General features: G+C 42.2%; 1 protein-coding gene across 1 annotated transcript; it reads left to right on the forward strand.

Annotated features, from left to right (window-relative positions):
- Positions 1 to 649: 649 nt before the first annotated feature.
- Positions 650 to 12,736, forward strand: LOC135263819 (carbonic anhydrase 4-like). Its single transcript, XM_064352235.1, has 8 exons — positions 650 to 805; positions 7,310 to 7,360; positions 7,862 to 8,032; positions 8,384 to 8,529; positions 9,840 to 9,932; positions 10,169 to 10,235; positions 10,745 to 10,908; positions 11,025 to 12,736. Exons 1-8 carry the CDS (start codon positions 745 to 747, stop codon positions 11,202 to 11,204), a joined length of 933 nt encoding a protein of 310 aa, XP_064208305.1. The 5' UTR covers positions 650 to 744; the 3' UTR covers positions 11,205 to 12,736.
- The last annotated feature ends 8,669 nt before the right edge of the window (positions 12,737 to 21,405 follow it).

Below are 21,405 nucleotides of genomic sequence, written 5' to 3' on the forward strand. Positions count from 1 at the left end.
GTGCCTTCACAGTTCAACACAACAGGCATTGAGTTTTGGGGGTGGGGTGGGGGTTCATGGGATCATGCACCCCTTTCCTGAAAAGGAACATTCTCTCTGGAGTGCAGGGGGGGCAGAGCTCTGTGCTAAAGCTGTCGTGTCCAATATGATCTATTTTGCTGATGTTTCTTTAAAGAACATGGGGGGTATGTCGTATTCAAAGGTGTTCACACAAAATTGTAGATGTCACAAGCTGAAACTCTGTCAATCAGTTAAAAATCGAATTGCTAATATGGTGGGTCATGGCGTGTGTGTGTGTGTGTGCGTGTGCAAACGCATGTGTGCGTGCATGTGTGCATGTGTGTATTTGCAACTGTTTTAATATTAATTCATTGACTTATATTACACAGTAAAATAAGAACCACCATTTATTGACACTAAAAATGTTTTTGACATAGCTGCTTTCATATTCTAAAGTTGACTCTTTTTATCGTGAAAATGTACCTTCAAACATAATTTAATATTGATGTGGAGTGGAAAGCTGTCATAAATCCACAAATACGATACATTGGGTGCATTTTTCCACGCGTTTATCAGTAAAGGTATTCATCAGAGGTATAGCCCGAAGGGGAGGGGCCATTGTTTATTTCCTGGTGAGACTTACGGTCTAACGGTGATGGAGTATAAGACTCTGTAAGAATGTGATCACATTCGAAAAAGATCTCATTGTGTTCCTTGGTTTGGACGAGCTGAAGAAAAATCAAAATGCATCTACTTCTGCTTTCGGCTTTCATTTCATCCTTTTTAAAGATCAACGAGGGTTCAGGTTAGTGAACTTTGGTATTCTAATCTAACGTTTTGACAAATTATTTACAAAAATTATACGTTTATATATAAGTTCTAATAAAGGCATACATAATACATTCTATAAAAATGTATTGCGTCTCTCTTAGGCAATATTCGATATCATATGCCAATCATATTATTTCTGTTAATAGAATGACAGAATTATATGTACTGATATTAATAACGTATGTTAATCAATATTATCGGTAGCACTATAATATGTGATCAGCTATAAACTGAAAATACAGCTCAACGAATTAATTCATCTTTAGAATAAAACAAATAATTTTCTTTCTTTTTTTCCTTTTGGAACACTTGCAGTAGCTTTTATTATTTTAGAGATAACAAAAACATTAAAATCCCTTAGCAACATAAGCCTCTTTGAAATTGGATGCACTATTCTTCCTGATTATAGGCTACATAAACAGCGTATCTATAAACCTCATGCTTTTGCTATTATAACACATAATGACATTTCTGAAGCATACTAGTCGGGGTTTTAGCTAGACTACCGTATTGTATTTATTTTACTTTTCGGTTAACCATTCACGAACCTTTCTCGTGCTGCTGTTGCTAAAATGGAAGGATTTGACAGAAAATTAAAATCACATAGTAGTATGCATGCTTATCCTTAAATTCACACCTGGCCATTGCTGCCACGGTCGGTTGTTCATCAGAATTGGTTTTGCGAGCAATGGTCTGTGCAATCAGCTGGCGCACCGGAGGCTGAGATTATTAGGCTATTATAATTCCGTATTGTCCAGATATTATTGTTTGGCAAAACGTACTGAAAAATATGCTTAGAATCGAGTTTTTTTCTTTCGTGTACGTCATTTGTACACAAAACAATTAAACCAATCGCTGAAGAAACCAACCTCCAGCTGCAGCTGGGACAGGTAAAAAATGTCCAAGATGCCCTCACGCGCCTGAACGCACGCGCATACTAACGCAGCGTCCGGCCCCTGATGTTCCCACGCATTCCAGGCGAACTTCACAGCGTGCGAGTTCAAAGTGAACTGCATGGTGCACTACAGTCCCTCACCTCTTCTTTCAGGAGAGTTCTGAAAATATCTGTCGGACATGGGCTACACCCAAATCGGACGTGAACATTGTTGTTACCGCTGAAGTACAAGACTCAAGACCGCAAAGCATTGCCCAAGTATTCAAATATTCATAAAATGGTAAATCTCCCAGCTTCACCGCGACACTTTCAGAAAACACGAAGAACTATGGTTTGTCCATGGATCAAAATTCGCATTTCTCTATGCCTATTGTTCTTCTGCAAGCCTTTTTGTTCAATAAAACAGTCCGCAGTGGATCCCTCCTGCTGGCTGTCGTTTCTATATAATTCTAGATCGTGCATCCAATAGCTAGAGGATATGCCTGCACTGCAGATGGAGAATGAGCGATCAACAAAACCGCATTTCCCAAAGGGTTTATGCGATCATTTCGACAATGTTGCGTCGTGACCTATTTCGATATAGAATAATATGCATTTCTTGGTGTTCATATTCAATGCAGTCACAATTTGAATTAACCTATATAATGAGCCGCGGAAGCTTCTCGACGCGCAACAAATGCCTCTTGGCTCAAACTTCATTACACATGTCCACAAAACAGCTACACAAGGCTATGAAAGACGATTTTGTTCGTGATCTTTCAATTCCAATTTGTAACATAGAGGATTTAAGCACACCATGACCCCTCACATAGCGAATTATCTTGTAGTCTTGATCTGACTGACCACCCATCTGTAAAAAAAAAAAAAAAGAGGTGGTCTGACATTGCAGTAGCATAATCTCAAATTAGTTTACCTGCGATCGGTTTCCGTATAGATAAACGTTGCTGACAGCATTTCCACCGTTGCACTTTATTTCAGCTTTTGTGAATCATAGCGACATTATTTAACCTACCTAAACTTTATAGTTTAGGAAGGTATTGTAGTTTAATCAAAAGAACAATATTTATATTTATATATTTGCTATCCAGAAGCCTAGTCGACAATTGCTGATCAAAATATGATATATTCTATTACTAAATAACTGTTACCACGTATAGGCTTCCAACCTTTATTGAAACATGAACGTTACTACTAGCTAACCAGTCGCAGAATTTTTATTTATTTATTTTTTTAATAAATAGGTAGGAATCAAACATTCTATGTAATTTCAGTTCTAAGAATTCCAAGTTCAATGTTCAATCTGTAATTAACGCCACTTACGATAACGTGCCTATTTTTGGCAAGGAGCGGACAAAGCCGTACTGACATTATTCGGTTAATATTACAAACCAATAAAATTACTTCTTAAATGTCCTCTGAGTCGTAGGAATGGCACAAAAAAATAGCCCTCGAGCGCAAACCTTCCGAGTCCATAATTACATGATAAGTACTGAAGTCAAACCTCTTTAGAATAACATTTTGAGAACAATAGTAGCCTAGGCTATTTCTACTACACGTTGTGCTGGAGGCCTAATTCTAATATCAATATTGAACTTCAATCGGTCAAGACAAAAAAAAATATGCCGGGTATCACATACTTGCTTGTTGATTGTAGGTCTTAATTGCCGTTCTTTTGTCAGTATAACATCCGGTGATATTATATTTCCAAATGATTATTTTGCATCGTCGCATATTTTACCTTGGAGGAAGAAATAAGCACTTATACAGCACCCAGGTTTGGTTTTATTTTTTTGTCATAAGATAATTATCAAATGTTTCTGTCGGTTAAAACGAATAGGATTAGTTTAAATATGCCTACTTCATTCTGATGTGTTTCAGGAATTTCTGAATTTTTTTCATCTTATTGTTAGATGCAATTGGCATGAAACTTGACGGAGTTCTGAAGAATGCATACTTTGAGTGTATACATCGCACAAGAGCGCCCTCTAGTCACAAATTTAAAAGTGCCGTGACAACCATCGTCAGCAGCTCCCACATTCAAGTGTCTTTCAAGCGTAATTTCTGTCGTGTGCTGGAAAAAACGCACACACTTTTATGCACTGGAACGCTGTACTTACGCATCTGGAAAATCTCATCGAGATAGCGGCAGAAGTGTCCAACTTTGGACATCGAAACCCAAGGAAAAGTCCATTTTCCCAGTAGCCTTCAGCTGCACCGCATGCTGAATGTTCTGTTCTCCAGCTCTACAGGGATATGCTTGCGGCATATTATTATAAGCAAAAGGGCTACAGACTTCAACAGAACAGAAATGTATTTCTTTCTCTCTTTTTTTTAATTTATTGTATTGTAAAAAAAAAAAAAAACTAAATAGACATGCTATGCATTACACTCGATAAAGTTTACGTAGGGTTATAGATTTCCACTTCTTTGTCTTTTGTTTCTTTGATAGTTTCCTCTCGTCCGTGTATTTCCTGCAAAAATTGCTCGTGGTTATTCACTTTAAGCACTGTAAGCTATCACATAGATCGGATCTACACTAAGAAAAGGCAGAAAGTCCTCAAAAATACAGTTGGGTATCAAGTATTTTGCAGTTCACTTCCCGAAACAAATACACAAGGCGTAGCCTAGGATATATTGTGACCGTTGTGCAATTTATCACTTCATAATGTTTTACTATTATTCAGATGTCTAGTTGGAGGAATAGTAGGACACATACGTAAGTAAACAACAATATTTTTTATTGATTGGCACTTTGAGATTGGATGTATTCGGGTCTTTCTTTGAGATTATTTAAGAATCCACCTCAACTAGATTTGAAAACGAATTTATTTTCTGGACAATGATAATACATGCACAAACAGTGAAGCAGTCCTCTATTTTGTTTCCCTGGGAATGACGGATCAATCCAGGGGAGGCGGGTTGACTCATTAGCAGGGTGTTGCAGGACTTGGGGTTTGTAAATGTGGGTTTGAGGGGACACGTCACAATCATGGGAACGTTAAGCAGCCTGATACTAATTTGTCGGCATTTTGTGGAGCCAGTGCGATGTGACAATGTTCTCTGGCAATGGCTCGAGATGCACTGTTTGCTTGTATCTTCACTACTGTTTATTTTCAATAACGATTATCATACCTAACAGAAGGAAACAGTGGCTGAGTTAAAGAATCAGACTTGTTTTTCCCAATTCATAGGACTTCCTCTGCAAATATAAGGAAACCTTCAAGTTATTTTAACGCGGGGACCTTCCCTGATTTTCAATGGAATGTGTATTTTATAAATTTTGATTTCTGAGATATTAAATGAAATTTTTTATCAGTTTGGGAAGGTGGGGAGCATGTGGCTGGCTCTATTGTGAAATATTAATAAACTTTTAAAAAGAAAGTCAGAGACCCTGACCTCAGTGATAAAAACTGGTTCTCGTTCTATGTACATTCTGATGTTACGGAAAGATAAAACTTAACTAGAGCTTTCTTTCATTGTGACCCTGAACAATAGGAAGACAGTTCCTGTAAACTGAGCATTTGTATGGCCGGGGATAACAGTTGACTCGGACGATACCAGAACAATCGTTGTTTACGAAATAAGAAGAAACAACAACTGTTGATAACTGGAACTGAATTAATAAATAGGAATTTAATGCAGGAAATGCTGTTTTGGAAGGAGTTACAGAAATATGGCTATTAGCCAAATCAGCCCCTGACCGTTTGGTCTGTGGCTAGCTTCGTCCAGTCTATTCTGAAAACAAAAACAGCTGTGTGTAAGAATGTTAAGAGTCTGTGTTACTCTGAAGAAATACTTAAGAAAACGCATACACTACATTTCCGGAAGTATGTGGGCACTCCTTCTATTTAGTGGTTTTGGCTATTCCAGCTAACAGGTGCATAAAGTCAAGCCGCGCAATCTCCATTGACAAACATGGCAGTATAATGATAAGATAAGATAAGATAGACTTTGTTGTCCCGAAGGAAATTTTTCTTGGACACAAACAGTATCTGCTAACAAACAGCAGCAGCACAGGTGTGTATCCGTGTGTGTAATGGGTCACACTGAAGAGCTCAGTGACTTTCAATGTGGCACTGTCATAGCCAGGATCCCACCTTTCCAACGAGTCAGTTCGTCAAAGTTATGCTCTGCTAGAGCTGCCCCAGTCAACTGTAAGTGCTGGTATTGTGAGGTGGAAAAATATGGAAGCAGCAGCAGCTCAGCTACGAAACGGTAGGCCACACAAGCTCAAAGGGACTGCCGAGTGCGGAAGTGGGTAGCGCATAAAAATCATCTATCTTCGGTTGCAACACTCACTGCTGGGTTCCAAACTACCTCTGGACACAAGGTCAGCACAAGAGCTGTTTTTCAAGAGCTTCACGAAATGGGTTTCCATGGCCGAGTGGCCGTACGCAAGCCTAAAATCCCCATGCGCAATGCCAAGTGTCAGCTGGAGTGGTGTGAAGTACACCGCCATGGGACTCTGGAGCAGTGGAAAAGTGTTCCCTGGAGTGTGGAAGGGCTACACCCCTTAGTTCCAGTGAAGTGAAATATTCATGCTACAGCATACAATGAAATTCTAGAGAATTGTGTGCTTCCAACTTTGTGGCAACAATCTGGGGAAGGCCCCTTCCTGTTTCCGCATGACAATGCCCTTGAGCACAAAGCAAGGTCCATAAAGATAATGGTTTGCTGGCTTTGGTGGGGAAGAACTTGACTGGCCTGCACAGAGCCCTGACCTCTACCTCATCAAACTCCTTTGGGATCAATTGGAATGCCAACTGCGAGCCAGGCCTTACGCCCAACCAGTGGCCAACCTCACTAATGCTCCTGTGGCTGAATAGAAGAGAATCCCCACAGGCATGTTCCAAAATCTACTAGAAGGCCTTCCCAGAAGAGTGGAGGCTGTTACCTCAGCAAAGGGGGGCCCAACTCAACAACATATTAATGCACATGGTTTTGGAATGAAATGTTCAACAAGTACTTTATGGGTGCGACATTCAGGTGTCCACATACTTTTGGTAATGCAGTGTATCTGTATCTATCTTTTTTTAAAGGCGAGCAGGATCATCTGCCTTTAATTATTATTTATTTTATTTATTTTGCTTTATGCAGACAGGTAGAAAGCAGAGCAGAGAAAGCAGAGATGGTAACAGATAGAGAAGGGGCCGCTGTTGAAGAGGTGCCACAGGAGGCGATCAAACCCGCACCGACACGCAGAGATTAGCACGTGGCTCGAGATACGGTCGCCATACCGACTGCACCACACGTGCTTCCATTGCGGCTCTCTTTAAAAAGAATCTTCCGTAGTGCAGACTGTATATAAGAGCTATGTTACAGAACAGCTGCATTTGAACAGGCTTGGATGAGATGTTCGTCTGCTGGTTTTTCCACTCTTTGTTCAATCATTTCACCTGCCTGTCATCGCTGATATTACAACCCATCTTTCCGGACTGGTTTTAGAAGTGGTCTGCAATGACAGTGAAATGTGCAGTCTTCGCCTGGGTCAGATGGCATGTAGAGTCCCTAAACGGTTTGATGTGGATCACCATGTGCATGGAGAGGGTCAGACTGGCTTTGACATGCTATTTTAATTCACAGCTTCCGATTGGTGCTACCAATCCCAGGACCCCTGCAGTTCCCGCTGTAAAGGTGAGCTGAACTCCCCCTTTTTTAAATTTTTTTTTATTATGATATTATTAATTACATTACATTACATTACAGGCATTTAGCAGACGCTCTTATCCAGAGCGACTTACACAACTTTTTTACATAGCATTTTACATTGTATCCATTTATACAGCTGTATATATACTGAAGCAATTTCAGTTAAGTACCTTGCTCAAGGGTACAACGGCAGTGTCCTACCCAGGAATCGAACCTGCGGTTACAAGTCCAGTTCCTTACCCACTGTGCTACACTCCGTCCTGTTCATGGAAGTGTCCGTTCATGGGGAAACACCAGTGGTGATTTATGCAACAAGTAGTCAACTGTTTTCTGTCACTGTAACTATTACTACTACCAACTGTAAGAAGAAACATATTCTAGCCCGACAAATACTCCAGATATCCAAATATTCTTTACTTTTTCTGGCCGCGTACTCTAATATCTGGAGAACTAGCAGTGTGTGATTTTCTGTTTGTTTTTATACAGGTCCAGAGAATTGGAAGGACAGTGTAAATGGGCGTGTCTGTGCGGGGAAATCTCAGTCTCCCATTAACATTGTGACTAAGCGAACGCTCTTCGATGACCTGCTTACCCCTCTCAAGTTCGAAGGCTACCAGAATGCCTTTAATAGCCACATGGTAAACAACGGACATTCTGGTATGTTTAAGCAAATTGTTCTTAATTAGTTATTTAATTTGTCCCTGACTGAAGGATGTTTATATATATATATATATATATATATATATATATATATATATATTCATGTGTCTTTTTCACAATTCTTTTGGAATTCGCAATTCTTCTGGAGCAAATACAAGAATTAGAAAGCAAAATGTCTTCTTGCAATGAGGCCACGATGCAGAACATTACTATAATCATGTGATTTTTGTATTTGCAGTTTGTGGGGGCGTCCATTATTTTTTGTTCGGATTTGCTGCCTGGCACATATCTACCCAGCATCCCCTCCCAGCGTTTTGATTGGCCCTCAACTCTCGTTTCTCCTCGCAGTTAAAGTGGACGTGGCCACCAGCGCCACGATCAGTGGCGGGAACCTGAGCTCGGTGTACAAGGCTGTCCAGTTCCACCTGCACTGGGGCAAGGACGGAGGGCCCGGATCTGAACACACTGTGGACGGGGAGCAGTACCCCATGGAGGTGCCTGTCTGTCTGTCCGGCGACTGAAACGGGAGCGCGCACGAGGCTCACCCTCACACAGCACTGATAGAATCAGAGCCCAAACCCAGCCGATGCGTGGCCACGCCCACCAGGGCGTCCTGAGCGCGTTCTCGGATTAGGCGTCACACCGAGCGACCCAAAGCACGCAGGTCACACGCCGCGTGGCTGTGGTGTGGCAGTGTGATGCACTGCTGTGGTGTGGCAGTGTGATGCGCGGCTGTGGTGTGGCAGTGTGATGCGCGGCTGTGGTGTGGCAGTGTGATGCGCGGCTGTGGTGTGGCAGTGTGATGCGTGGCTGTGGTGCGGCAGTGTGATGCGCTGCTGTGGTGTGGCAGTGTGATGCGCTGCTGTGGTGTGGCAGTGTGATGCGCTGCTGTGGTGTGGCAGTGTGATGTGCGGCTGTGGTGTGGCAGTGTGATGCACTGCTGTGGTGTGGCAGTGTGATGCGCTGCTGTGGTGTGGCAGTGTGATGTGCGGCTGTGGTGTGGCAGTGTGATGCACTGCTGTGGTGTGGCAGTGTGATGCACTGCTGTGGTGTGGCAGTGTGGTGCGCGGCTGTGGTGTGGCAGTGTGATGCACTGCTGTGGTGTGGCAGTGTGATGCACTGCTGTGGTGTGGCAGTGTGATGCACTGCTGTGGTGTGGCAGTGTGATGCACTGCTGTGGTGTGGCAGTGTGGTGCGCGGCTGTGGTGTGGCAGTGTGATGCACTGCTGTGGTGTGGCAGTGTGATGCACTGCTGTGGTGTGGCAGTGTGATGCGCTGCAGGGGTTAGGGAACGAGATTTTTCAGCCGAAGGACTGTGATCGGCCATTTTGAATCCGAAGTGTGAACAATCCAGTTGTGCCTTTAACTGAGGCACATTACTCAGTTTAGTTAGTTCCCTATAAAAAAAATCTTTTTTTTTTTTTACAATAATGCAACCCAGGGTGCTCTAATATTCATTAAAGATTCAACTGTGCCCGGCTATGCAGATGGAAGATGCATGCATACAGGACAATGTCAGCTGCATGCCCAGTGTAACGGAATCTGCCCAAAAAGTTTATGCGGTGTATGCAAGCAGTGAAAGGGTCGGTGCATCATAGCCAGAGAGTTTTGCATGTTGTGATATGCTCGTTCGGGAGAACTTGCGAGTGGCGTGATGAAATTACCGCCATTTTGAAAGGGTGCAACGCGCCATAGCATTTCACGCTCCGCTTCGGACCCATCGTCTCTGACAGGGCGCACGCATTCTTCGTCCAGTTTGCTGAGATAACCCCCGGCTGAGCAGTTTCCTCTGTGTTCCCCACAGCTGCACATTGTTCACATGAAACAACATTACGCCTCTTTGGGTGACGCACTTAAAGACCCTACTGGCGTAGCAGTCCTGGGATTCTTCTATGAGGTGAGAACTTCAATTTATACCATCCCATTGGTCAATTTGTGCTTTTGTGTTTTGTCTCCCAGGAGAAATGGCATTACAAAGACGATTGAATAATCCCGAAGGAAATAGCTCCAGTCATTATACCTGATGGATGTTTATGGCGAAAGCAGAGCTGTTCGACTGAACGATCGCTCTGTTTGATGCGTGTCGGTCGGAATTGGAAATGAAATGCGTTCGTGTTTGTCCTGCCGTTTTAGGAGTCGCCAAGTGCAAACAAAAATTATGAGCCCTTCATCAAAGCCCTGAGTAACGTCAAAGTAACAGGTGAGTTCTGTTTCGCGTCGTTCTCTGTTCCGGGCTTTTGTTTTGCGCATTATCTGTTTGTGTGAAAATGTTCAGTTTGACCTCAGATACATTAACTGACTGTGAGCTGCCCCGGGTGAACATGCGCATATTCGCTGGTGTCATTCAAACAGGGCTAGGGTCTAGGCGTAGGCCATAAGGGCAGTTGCCAAGGGAGCATTCGTTCTGCAGGCGGGTAGTAAAGGTGAAAAAAAATCCATGTGGTGTGTTTATGATAGTCGGCGGCCACCTTCCCCCCAGGTCTGCAGTTGCAAACCCCCCCACCCCGTAGTGTGCAATCACTCCCAGTACACCCGGTCCACAAACTCCCCTAGGGCAGCAAAAGGCTGGAGCAGTGCCTGTACTCAAGTGGCATTTATGAATAGACACAGGCCAGTGGATTATTGCTGATGAAACTGGAATACACTGCATTGGTCCATTGGACATTGGAACTGAATGGCCGTCCGTTTGTTTCTGCTTGCTGTGTCCAGGAACCAATACGACCATCCACATTCAGTCTCTGAGTTCCCTCCTTCCTTCGCCGAAAAATCTGACCAGCTACTTCCGCTACAAGGGCTCCCTCACCACCCCCGGCTGCGTAGAGTCGGTCGTCTGGACCGTGTTCGAACACCCGATTCTTCTCAACGCAGACCAGGTACGGGAATTTTGGGGAGGCTTCGGGTGGGAGGTCTTAGCCAAGGAGCGTTGTCTGTGGTGCTGCCGTGCTCAAGAGCTGTTTGTGACTCTTTCCCTCTGTGCCCCCCCGATCAGCTCAAGGCCTTCTCCGCGGTTAAGTTCAAGGACGGGAAGCCCATGGTGGACACGTTCAGGCCGGTGCAGCCGCTGCACGGGCGCAAGGTGTACCGGTCGGCGAGCGACGTGGTCCTGGCCAGCGCCACGCTCCTGGCCGTCTCCATCTGGGCAGCCCTCGGACTGTCGTGGCCCAACTAGACGAGGAGGGGAGGGGAAGGGAGGGGAGGGGAGGGGAGGGGGGGGGCCGGCCATCAGCTAACACGCACAAACACGAGCTCACGCCAAAACCAGGAAACAAGCCACGCCTCAGCGGGAACCATTCGCCCTCGTCACGGAGCGACCGGTGACGCACCAGACCCCTCGAAAACACGACGAAAGCTCAAAAAGTCCGTCCGCTCCTCAGCATTGCATGCACTGATACGTTCGTGACCATACTACTGACGATGCTGTGCGCTGTCCTTTCCGATCCAGGGACTTTGGCTTTCGTTGAAGGCCGGCTGTCGCAAGGCCCTTGTAGGAACTGACATTATCCAGTGACAAGATCTGTCCCTGTAAATTAGCTTGAGGCTAACAATAGTAACACTCAAGTGATACTTGGTAACAATGCCCCAGCAACGCATGCCCTTTCTTCAGGTTTTCCCTTACCCCCTGCCAAAAATCACTTCTGTTTATCCTTCCTCTGAATCGCGCAGCAGAGAGAGCACAGTAAGGGCCGATGATGAACGCCACATTGTTCTGAGTTCACAGGCGCTAATGTGCTGCACACTTCCTCCCCGCCGACAGTATTTAGCCTGATGACACAGCAGGGTGTTAAGAATGTTCCCGGGGCACGTAATGAAATGGGGAGGGTGGAGCGCACGAGGGGCTGGAAAGGCACACGCCAGCTTTAATATAAACGAATGTCAGTTTGTGTCAGAAGCCAGACACCCCCCCCCTCCCCCACCCCAAAAAAATCTTCATCTGTAATAATGGCAAGCGTGTAAGCACTTTCGCTGTCTTGTGACAGGTCCCTGTACTTCTGAAGTGCCACAGCCAATGTGAGACGCAGAACTCGTGCAGGCAGCCTGTGCAACCATCAGCAGGTCTACAGTGCTCCACTCTTCCATTGTGCACCACATGCAAGCTTGCTGTCAGTCGCAGGCTCGGCCAATCAGATTAAAGCTGGACCGGGTTTAAATTAACCTCAAAGCCTGTCATGCAGGGATGTGAGAGTGATGATTCTCAAGTATGTTTTTCTGGTCTGATTTCCAAATGGCCAAAGGGGGATATTTTATCTACATCTGTAAAAAAATAAAAGAAAAAAATAAGAATACTCAACTTTGCTTTTGAGACTGGGACGATATCTGTGCATTTACTGTATTAAATAGTAGGGGACATACAGTTTCCAATGTTTTGTAATACTGTTATTTTTCCCCCATATTGTGTTGTACACATGTATTTATGTATGTGTATATTAATATAAAGAGGCACTGGTTTGTTATTTATATACATTTTTATTATTCATTTGAAAAATCAGCCAGCGGAAAAAGGAATGGGAAATGTAATCATGATGCCATTTTTCAGGCGCTGACCACTGTGACATTGCTCTTTGTCCTGTAAGCAGTTGTGAAATGCTTGTACATACACAGCATTCAGAGCAATGACTACATTGCCTGTGAATTTAGTACTAGTGGGGGTGATGCTGAGTAAATAATATTGCAAATAAAGGGAAGAATACGTTCAAATGTCAATCGACTAAAGTTTCCTGTTTTGACTGAAATCTTTTCCTAGTCTTGTATTTCATCTGAAGTTCAAGAATATTCCACAAAATGTCTATTGTAAGACGGTTTACTCTATTTTTTTAAATGAATCACACATTTGGTTTTATGGGTTTTGTTTCCTCATAACAATGCAAGTAATGTAGTGTCTGGGAGAAATTGCCAGTAGAGTCGGAGTTTTCAAAGCATGAAACAGTCTAAATAAGTTGAGTTCCTGAATAGGACACACATTTGTCAAAAGCCCATTACCCACAATAGATATATATTTTGCTGCTTAGTTAAAAGCAGACTCACTGGGTATATTAAAAAGCTTTGGCAGATACCCTAATCACTGAGAATAGAGAGATATGGTGCAGTGAAAGAGCAGGTCAGTTTTGAGCTGTTTCTCATCATCTTTATATCAAGATCTTGTCAGATGGAACAATATCCCCCCATAAATTCAAATGAAATCAAATTAAATTAAATAAATATACAGCTCGGCACAGTTTTAGCTCAGCAGGGAAAGTACATAAATGATTGGTTGGGAGGGGAGGGGGGACGGGGGTATCAAGTTTCAAAGAAAACCCGGCAACAAGCCTGAACTTCGGATATCAACCCTAATCCATTTCTAATTGGCTTGACGCGGGGGCTGTCCAGATGAGCAGTGTTAACATTCAGTCCTGAACCCCCCCCCCTCGTGGGGACCGCCTGCCCCCCTCCTCCAGAATCAAAAGGCTCGTTGTGGCACCCAGGACAGAGGCTGTGTCTGACAGAGCCACTTCTGTCAATGGAGACAGCTTTCTGCTTTGGGGATAAGAAATCGCACGTCCAACATGTCCGCTAAGGTTTGTGTTCCACCTTTCACAGTCGGTGCTAAATTTTCAGTGCGACCCAACGTGTCTCCCTAACCACCGCCCCTCCGCCTCGCCCCGCCCCGCCCCTCCCCTCCCTCCCTCCCCTCCTTACCTTGTATCCCTCTCCCTAAAAATCTCTATGAGGCCACTGTGGCCGTGTCCTCGCTCAATGCTCCAGGCACCATGCTTAGAGGACAAAGACTCCATTCTCCTGAGAGGAAACCAGACGTATCACTGCACAGCCGCTGCGTCCTCACACTGCGTGTTCGGCGACCACTGCCCATCTGATAGCGTCACAATGGGTAAGACGAGGCATCAGACACAGTGCCGCAGTGTCTCCCAAGTCCTAACTGGGGCAAAACCCATTCTTTGCAAACCCATTCTTTAGCGAATCCGCTGAGCGAAAGGCAGTAATTAACTTGGGGAGTCGTAATGCAGTATCTAGGGGGTAAATAGTTATATACCACCCAAAGCTGATGATCAGTGGCTTTTGGAAACATGGAAATGTAATTTCCTTCTTGAAGCTGAAGTTATTTAAAGTTATTTGCAGTGCAATTTCACATTTCTTAATTTAAGCGCTCGCTGGCCTGGTCAATACTGCCAATTAAAAGGCAGACAGCATCTAGACACCATAATATGCACTCTTCATGCAACAAGCAAGGGAAATATGTATTCTGTTTTAACACAATTCTAGGTTATTATAATACATGGGTTTGAACTTAATATAATCTTCACAATGTACCTCTGTAATTATTATTTATTATACCATGAAATTGCCATGAATAAAAATTAACATACAAATTAGTCAATTAAATAAAAGATTTTGTTTTCTTTACCTCTTTTCTGTGGATCTGTGACACCTGCACTCTCAGAATGCATGATTGAGATAATTGATCAAAAATGACCCCACTGTAGGAACTTAGAGATAAATAAAATGTTATAAATAAATAAAAATAATTATAATAAATTAGCTTATGATGTAGCAACAATTATAACTGATTCAAGGCGCGGAGAAAAGCTTTTCAGCCATGTCAACCAATCACAGCTCATTTTGATATATTATCCATTCTACCAACACAGGTTAAAACAATATTTTCTGACCTGCTTGAACTGGGAGGAAGCCAGAAGAATCAACTGAAAGGGCAAAGGTGAATTTCCCACCAATGAAACGATAAGCATGTAACATGAGCTGAGGATTAATACAGGAATGAGCTCACCCTGGAAATGCTTGGTGAAGTTTCAGAGGGGAAAAAGCAATAAGAACACTATCGTCTTATAACATTGCATTGGAGACCATCTAAATATTATGGCAGTGAGATACTGTAGGTGTTAACTCAATGACAGGTTCTCTGTCACCTTTTTGTTTGTCATACTTCAACAATGTTTTATTTTCCATGACTAAGACATGAAGAACTTACTTGCATAGATAATAAAACAAAATGTTTCCAGCTCATCTCTGCAATGTCCAAGTTCATAATACTCCTGGTTGAGTGCTGGGAAATGAAAATAAATGTTTTTTGGGGTGGCCTGAGAAGACTCAAGTCTTCACATGACAAGAATAATGTTTTCTTTTCTTCTTTTTTTCCCCCGAAACAATGTAAGGGAGTCTGAACAATGCAAAAACATGCTTTTATACACACTGAAAAAGAAATGATGGATAATACAAAAAATATCTGAAATATGAGCTGAACTGAGATAATAAACAGAAGGAGTTCTATCGCAAATTTTTGTTTTCTCATGTGATGGGAAAAGGTCTTTAAATTTGCTATCGCAAATATGTTTGGTTTCTAGATCACCTGGCCTAAGCTGTGATCTTAATTCCACAGGAAATCAATATTAAAATAAAATATTGAAATTATTTTATAACCATTACATTACAGTAACCACATCATAACTCATATGTAAATGCATATAGTACACACCCATATGAATTAACTGACATATATATTTTTTTAAATGGGATATGAAAGCTATTCTGTAATGAATGAAACTTAAAACAAATGCAGACCTTAATAATGTTTTATGCGATTAAGCAGTGCCATTTTTAATATAATTTAATCGTAATTAGCTGGGCTGAAGGTCATCTGGCTTTTTTTGTATTTTTAGAGCCGTTTCTAATTTTCCATCCAGTTTGCTGAGAGGAGTCAATTCTATTTGTTATGCATTGCTTTTCAATCTGGTTGTTTTGAAGAGTATGCTTTTGGCCAAAAAATGTAATGTCCAAATTCTAAGTCAACGTTCTAGAAGTCCACTGCTTTCAAATGCCAGCAGTGGTTTTATTTGTGGTCTTACACCTTAAAAGGTGAAATATTAGTACCCTCCATATCATTATTCATCTATGAGCTCAACAAGCACAACCTTCCTGTTGGCTTGAAGCATGCCTTGGAAGTACATCACAGAAAGTCAGCTAAACCAATAGGTTAAACACCTTAATCCTCCTTAGGAACACTGGCCTTCGAAATTGAGCTGGATTAGAGACATTCTGCATTATTGCAGGGAGCAGCCATAGCAAGTGCTCTGTTATCAGCACACGAAGTGAAACCAGGCTGTTTTGCAAATTCTGTAATGAAAGAAAATAAATTCATGGAAATGGCCTTTTGGGTTTTAATAATGTTTTAGCTTTTCATAATCTTTCATGTTCATTATTTTCCCCAAATGATCAAATGTTTACATGAATTTTCCCTAAGTACTCTTGCCAAGAAATGTTTTTCATATCCATAAGGCTTTGATATATACTTAAAGGAGCTTATATAACATAAGCTGTACAGTCCTTGCATATATTACTGCATATCAGATACCATTTGAAAAAGGGCACGTGTGCATGTGTGTGCATGCATACGTGTTTGCGTGTGCATGACAAACACTGATAATAACATTTTATTTTCTGAAGACTTCATACACATTAATGATTAAAGATGAATAATTTATGATATTTCTGAGGTGAACTACCATTTTCTCGTTTAAAACAGTGGTTATTAGGTGTCGTGTACTGTATGTCTTCCTGCTTCTTTTTATTGAGGCTATAGATGAAAAAAAGACACCAAATCCTTTTCTGCTAGCCCTCCCTCTCATACACCCCTCCTGCACTTTTTCATACACACCTCCATAACCCCCCCAATCCCAGAGAATGCTGAGAAATTTCAGAATTCTTTGAAACATCAGAGTTTCAGACAAATTCCATTCCTGTCTGTGGGTTATTCATGTGTTGTCTTACTACCCAGTTATAATTCACCCTTGAAAACCAACCCTTTACTGACCCTTTACATTACATCACATTACGGGCATTTAGCAGACGCTCTTATCCAGAGTGACTTACAGACTTTAAGCACAACACTCCCTGGACATGAATTTTTATCATGTGGCGTGCACTCAGTTTTAACATATTTCCATTATTATTGTTACTTAGCTTTTTTGTACATTCAATTGTTGTAAAGTCCTTTGAAGGTGAGATTTATTATTATTATTATTATTATTATTATTATTACCACCAATAATAATAATAATAATAATAATAATAAATAGGTTTTCACAAGGATAGCAACAGCAGTGACTGTGGAACACATCACTCTCCTCTCTGAATTTTTGCCTTGCCTGAGCATCCAGTGCCACCCATTTGTTGAAGAGTTACAGTTTGGCCGGCAGTCAGATATCTGTAATAATCTAGTGGCTGGGTGACCAAGCATGTTCCCCATCAGCAACGCTGCATGAACCACGGTCTGCACGTCCTGCCTGTGTCCCTTTGTCTGCCAGCTTATTTGCTCTGTCCCATGCAATTGTGTTGTGATCAGCGGCACTTCCTATGCCTGGAAAGCCTGAGAGGAAGAGGTCCTTTGTATGATCCAAATCTGACCATGTGAGTCACTGGAGTCCTTCAAAATAATAATAGACAACAAGTAGAATCCACTTGTAGGTGCCTCCCCGGTGAAGTGTACCTGTCCTGTTGCTTATTGTTGTTGGATACTACAGAAAACAAGGCAAAGGGGAAGGTAAACAGGCACGTCTTGTCTCCAAGGCCCCCCCTCCCCCTCACCCCCTCACCCCCCACCCCCACCCCCACCCTGAAAGGACTTCATCAAGAGCCCACAGAAGATATCAATTGGCCTTCAATGGTAGCGTTTGGAGTTTTGAAGGAAGAGCTCAAAGCCAGAGCCTCAAGTTCAAGGAACCATGTGACTTTGAAGGTACGCAGGCAGCTAGGTGGACAGATAGAGTTGCCGTCCATGTCCTGCTATGTGATATTTTTCCTAATGCTTCAGAGAGAGCAAAAGAGGAAAGGCAACCACACTGTACATGACCTTGTGGAGTGGAATGCTCTGGGACCCTATTTAAGTCTGACAAGCTTTTCGATAATGTTTTGTTGTTTTAAAACATAAAAGGGGAACTTTTATATTAAGAATTGCCAAAAAAGGGCAAAAGATAGGTATAACAAAATTTTAACTCTTAATGACCTTGCAAACTCAAACAACAGGGCACAGTACCAGGCTATGGATGTGAAGGATTTTCTGTCAGCTCATCTGTCAGAAAAGCTTTTATAATCCAGCCTTTGCCTTGTAGTTTATTTTCAATGGGTTCTGTCTTTTGTCTGAGATTTTGGATTGAGATTTTATTTCCTGCCGTGGTACTTTCTCCACATCAGAAAGCAGTGGCCCTGTTTGGGAGCATGAACACAGTCATTTGACAAGCGTGTAAAGGCAACAGAAAGGATGAAGTAGATGGGTAAAACTCTGCTAAACATCTTGCACAAGACCTGATTAAATTTTACTGCACCTAAGGTTTGGCGTATTGGATATTACACAGGAAACTGATGACATTGAACTTTAAGACAAGCAACAGCTTTTTTGATGAAAGTAATGTGATAAGGACTAAAACACAAAGTAAGGTGAGAAAAGCCCAGGGGCAGATGGGATAGGACATCGTCTGCTGAAGCTGTGAGCCAAACAGCTACGCCCAGTGTTCAGTGGCATCTTCCAGATGTCACTGGGTCTGACTGTGCCCCAGTTCTAGAAACATCAGTTCTGAAAACAGGCCACTGTAGTCCCTTTTTTTTTTTGTAGGCAAAAAAAAAAAAACAAACCAAGACCCTAAATGATTTTGGGCCAGTTGCCCTCACATTCATTAGTCATGAACTGTCTTGGGAAGTTGGTGAGAAAACAATAATTGCAAAAATAAAATAAAAACACCAGTTGGACCCGCTTACAGTGACAATCTGGGAGATAAGAGGATTCGAATCCCATATTGTTAAACATGTTGCTAAAACATCTAGAAGGTTCCAAGACACAATGCTAAGCTACTGCTCATTGATACCTCACCTGCATTTAACAATATTTAATCCCATATTTTAGCAAATAAACTTATTAGCAATTTTGATATGGATATTAATGTCGTTGGATGGATACTGGATTTTTTAACAACGATGCTTAAGATAGTCACTGACCTTAACGTTATGTTAAGGTCAGTGGCTGCCTGTCTGACCTGTTGAGCATCTTTCAAAGAGCCAGCACAGGTCTGTGTTCTCTCTACCCTGCTGTGCATTCTATACACTAATGATGGCTGACGATTCAGTCATTGTTAGACTCTTGGATGAAAATGACACATTGTGGGCCTATTGTGGATGATTTTGGACAGTGGTGTGATGACGCCTTTCTTCTTAATGTTTTAAAAACTTAAGTCATTGTCATAGGCTTTAGACACACACCCTGTGCCATTACTTAAAAAAATACATGATTAAGGGCCAGGAAGTAGACATTGTAGAGAGTTACAATTATCATGCCATTATTACTGATTGTAAGTTGTCTTTTGATGTAAACACACATGTACCGCAGAAGGAATGTTTTTCAGAAGAAGGAAGTGTTTTATTGAGTTGGTTTTAGGTTTAACTATGATTTGTCGCTTTGCTAGTTTGAATGTCAAACACAGGAATGCACTCAAACAAATTGTTCATGCAGCAAGATAACTGAGGTAAAACAGACATTTCAATCAGAGAAGTTTGGCACAAAGGCCAGTGCGAAAGGCTATCCTTTTAGACCATGACCATCCACTGCACTCTCTTTCCCTCTACCCTCAGGTCAGTGTTTTAGGCTGCCAAAGATTAAGACTAACATATACAAAAATTCCTTTGTTCCCTCAGCCATCAGTTTACTGAACAATCTGTAATGAGGAAATCCTGTTAGGCACTAAGTGCTTTATATCAGGCATGGGTGTGTGTTTAATATTGTCATACGCTTTCTTTCATGTTTTGTATTGTATTTCATTTTAATGCTGCACATCTTTTGCCATCTGGTATTATAATAAATTCTGAGTCTGTATTCACCTTTTGTGCAACGTGGTTGGGGTCGGAAGGAACCCTTTGAAGAGTCGCTTTTTTTGGAATTTTATTTATTTATTTTTTCAAAATTCCAAGTCAGTGTTCTAGGACTCAATTGCTTTAGAATGTTCGATTACGAATTCTTTGAATTTTTGATCGTATGCCTTAGGGGTTAGGGGAGAATGAGCTTGTTTTTGAGAACCCAGAGACCCCTCAGCAGCATGTCCATGCCATTCACAAGCATTTATTTGCTATCCACAAACCGTTTGCTCAAGGGGGTGAAACGGACAATGGAAATCAATGGAAAAAGCATTCCATTTATTAACCTCTGTTTACTGTAAGCTTTATCACAGTGTTAAGATACTGCCCGTCTGGTATGATTTACAGTAAACAACAATGTAGAAAGTGTATCATTTTCTCAGTATAGGTCACCTGGAGGTAACCAGTCAAAAAATTTTATTATCTGTTATTTCACACTGCATCTTTAATTTTGCTTTGAACATGGTTGCATGCCCTAAAGCAGATACAGAAATCAACTGTATAGCCCTCATTTCTTTATGCAGACCTGTTATACAGTCCAGTCAGGCACGGGGTTCAAGGACAGTTCTGGTGTTTTGTACCTTGCGCTGGGCTCTGACCTTTGAAAGATGTTTAAAAGTCTTCCGTATATTGTTACGCTTCAGGCCTCCTGGGATCAAAGTCGGATTGCTTTCCCAGATGGTGCCAAAATCACATGCAGCGAAAGAGAATATATTTCAGAAGTGCCCTTTATGCAGAAAAGAGGAGAGGAAATGTCGACAAGCGCTTTCTGTTCACCGTTTCCTTGAAAGCCGCCTATTTTCCCACCTATGAGCAGAAGGCTAACATATTGGCTTTGGCTGTACTTGTGAGAAAGACCAAAATGGCTACATTCTCTAAAGCATTCTCTCACCAGCCTGTTTGTTAACCGCAAATTGAAGTACAGAAGTGCTTGTTTCTTTCTTGCCATCACCTGCTGATGTGTGCTCACAGTTTGGAGAATTGGGGTACGCATGTCGTTCATACTTTTGATGCGTGCGTAGATTCAAGGATCTTTCTTTGATGCATCCAAAAGAAAACTGTCATAATTGTCAAAACTGTTCATAATTACAAACATACGGATGAAAGCATTTCCCCAATGTGCAGCACACAGGTGTAACTGCCCTGCATGTGAGCATGGGGAATAATGTATGTTTGTGTGAGTGTGTGTGTGAGAGAGAGAGAAAGAGTGTGTGTGAGTGAATGAATTTGTATGTGGGTGAGTATGAGCGTGCTTGTGTGTGTGTGTGTGTGTGTGTGAAAGCGAGAAAGAGAGAGAGAGAGAGAAAGAGAGAGAGAGTGTGTATGTGAGTGAGAGAATGTGTGTATATGAGTGTATGTGTGTGTGTGCATGTGTGTATGAGTGTGTGTATGAGTGCGTGTGTGTGTGTGTGTGTGTGTGTGTGTGCATGTGTGTATGAGTGTGTGTATGAGTGCGTGTGTGTGTG

Source organism: Anguilla rostrata, chromosome 9 (assembly GCF_018555375.3).
Source record: "Anguilla rostrata isolate EN2019 chromosome 9, ASM1855537v3, whole genome shotgun sequence".
NCBI lineage: Eukaryota > Metazoa > Chordata > Actinopteri > Anguilliformes > Anguillidae > Anguilla > Anguilla rostrata.

Excerpts from the sequence above, each read along its gene's own strand:
- LOC135263819 (XM_064352235.1), top strand. The coding sequence starts at position 745 with ATGCATCTACTTCTGCTTTCGGCTTTCATTTCATCCTTTTTAAAGATC. Across the intron at positions 8,033-8,383 it reads GGTAAACAACGGACATTCTG|TTAAAGTGGACGTGGCCACC; the intron begins GTATGTTTAAGC and ends TTCTCCTCGCAG. Across the intron at positions 9,933-10,168 it reads TCCTGGGATTCTTCTATGAG|GAGTCGCCAAGTGCAAACAA; the intron begins GTGAGAACTTCA and ends CTGCCGTTTTAG.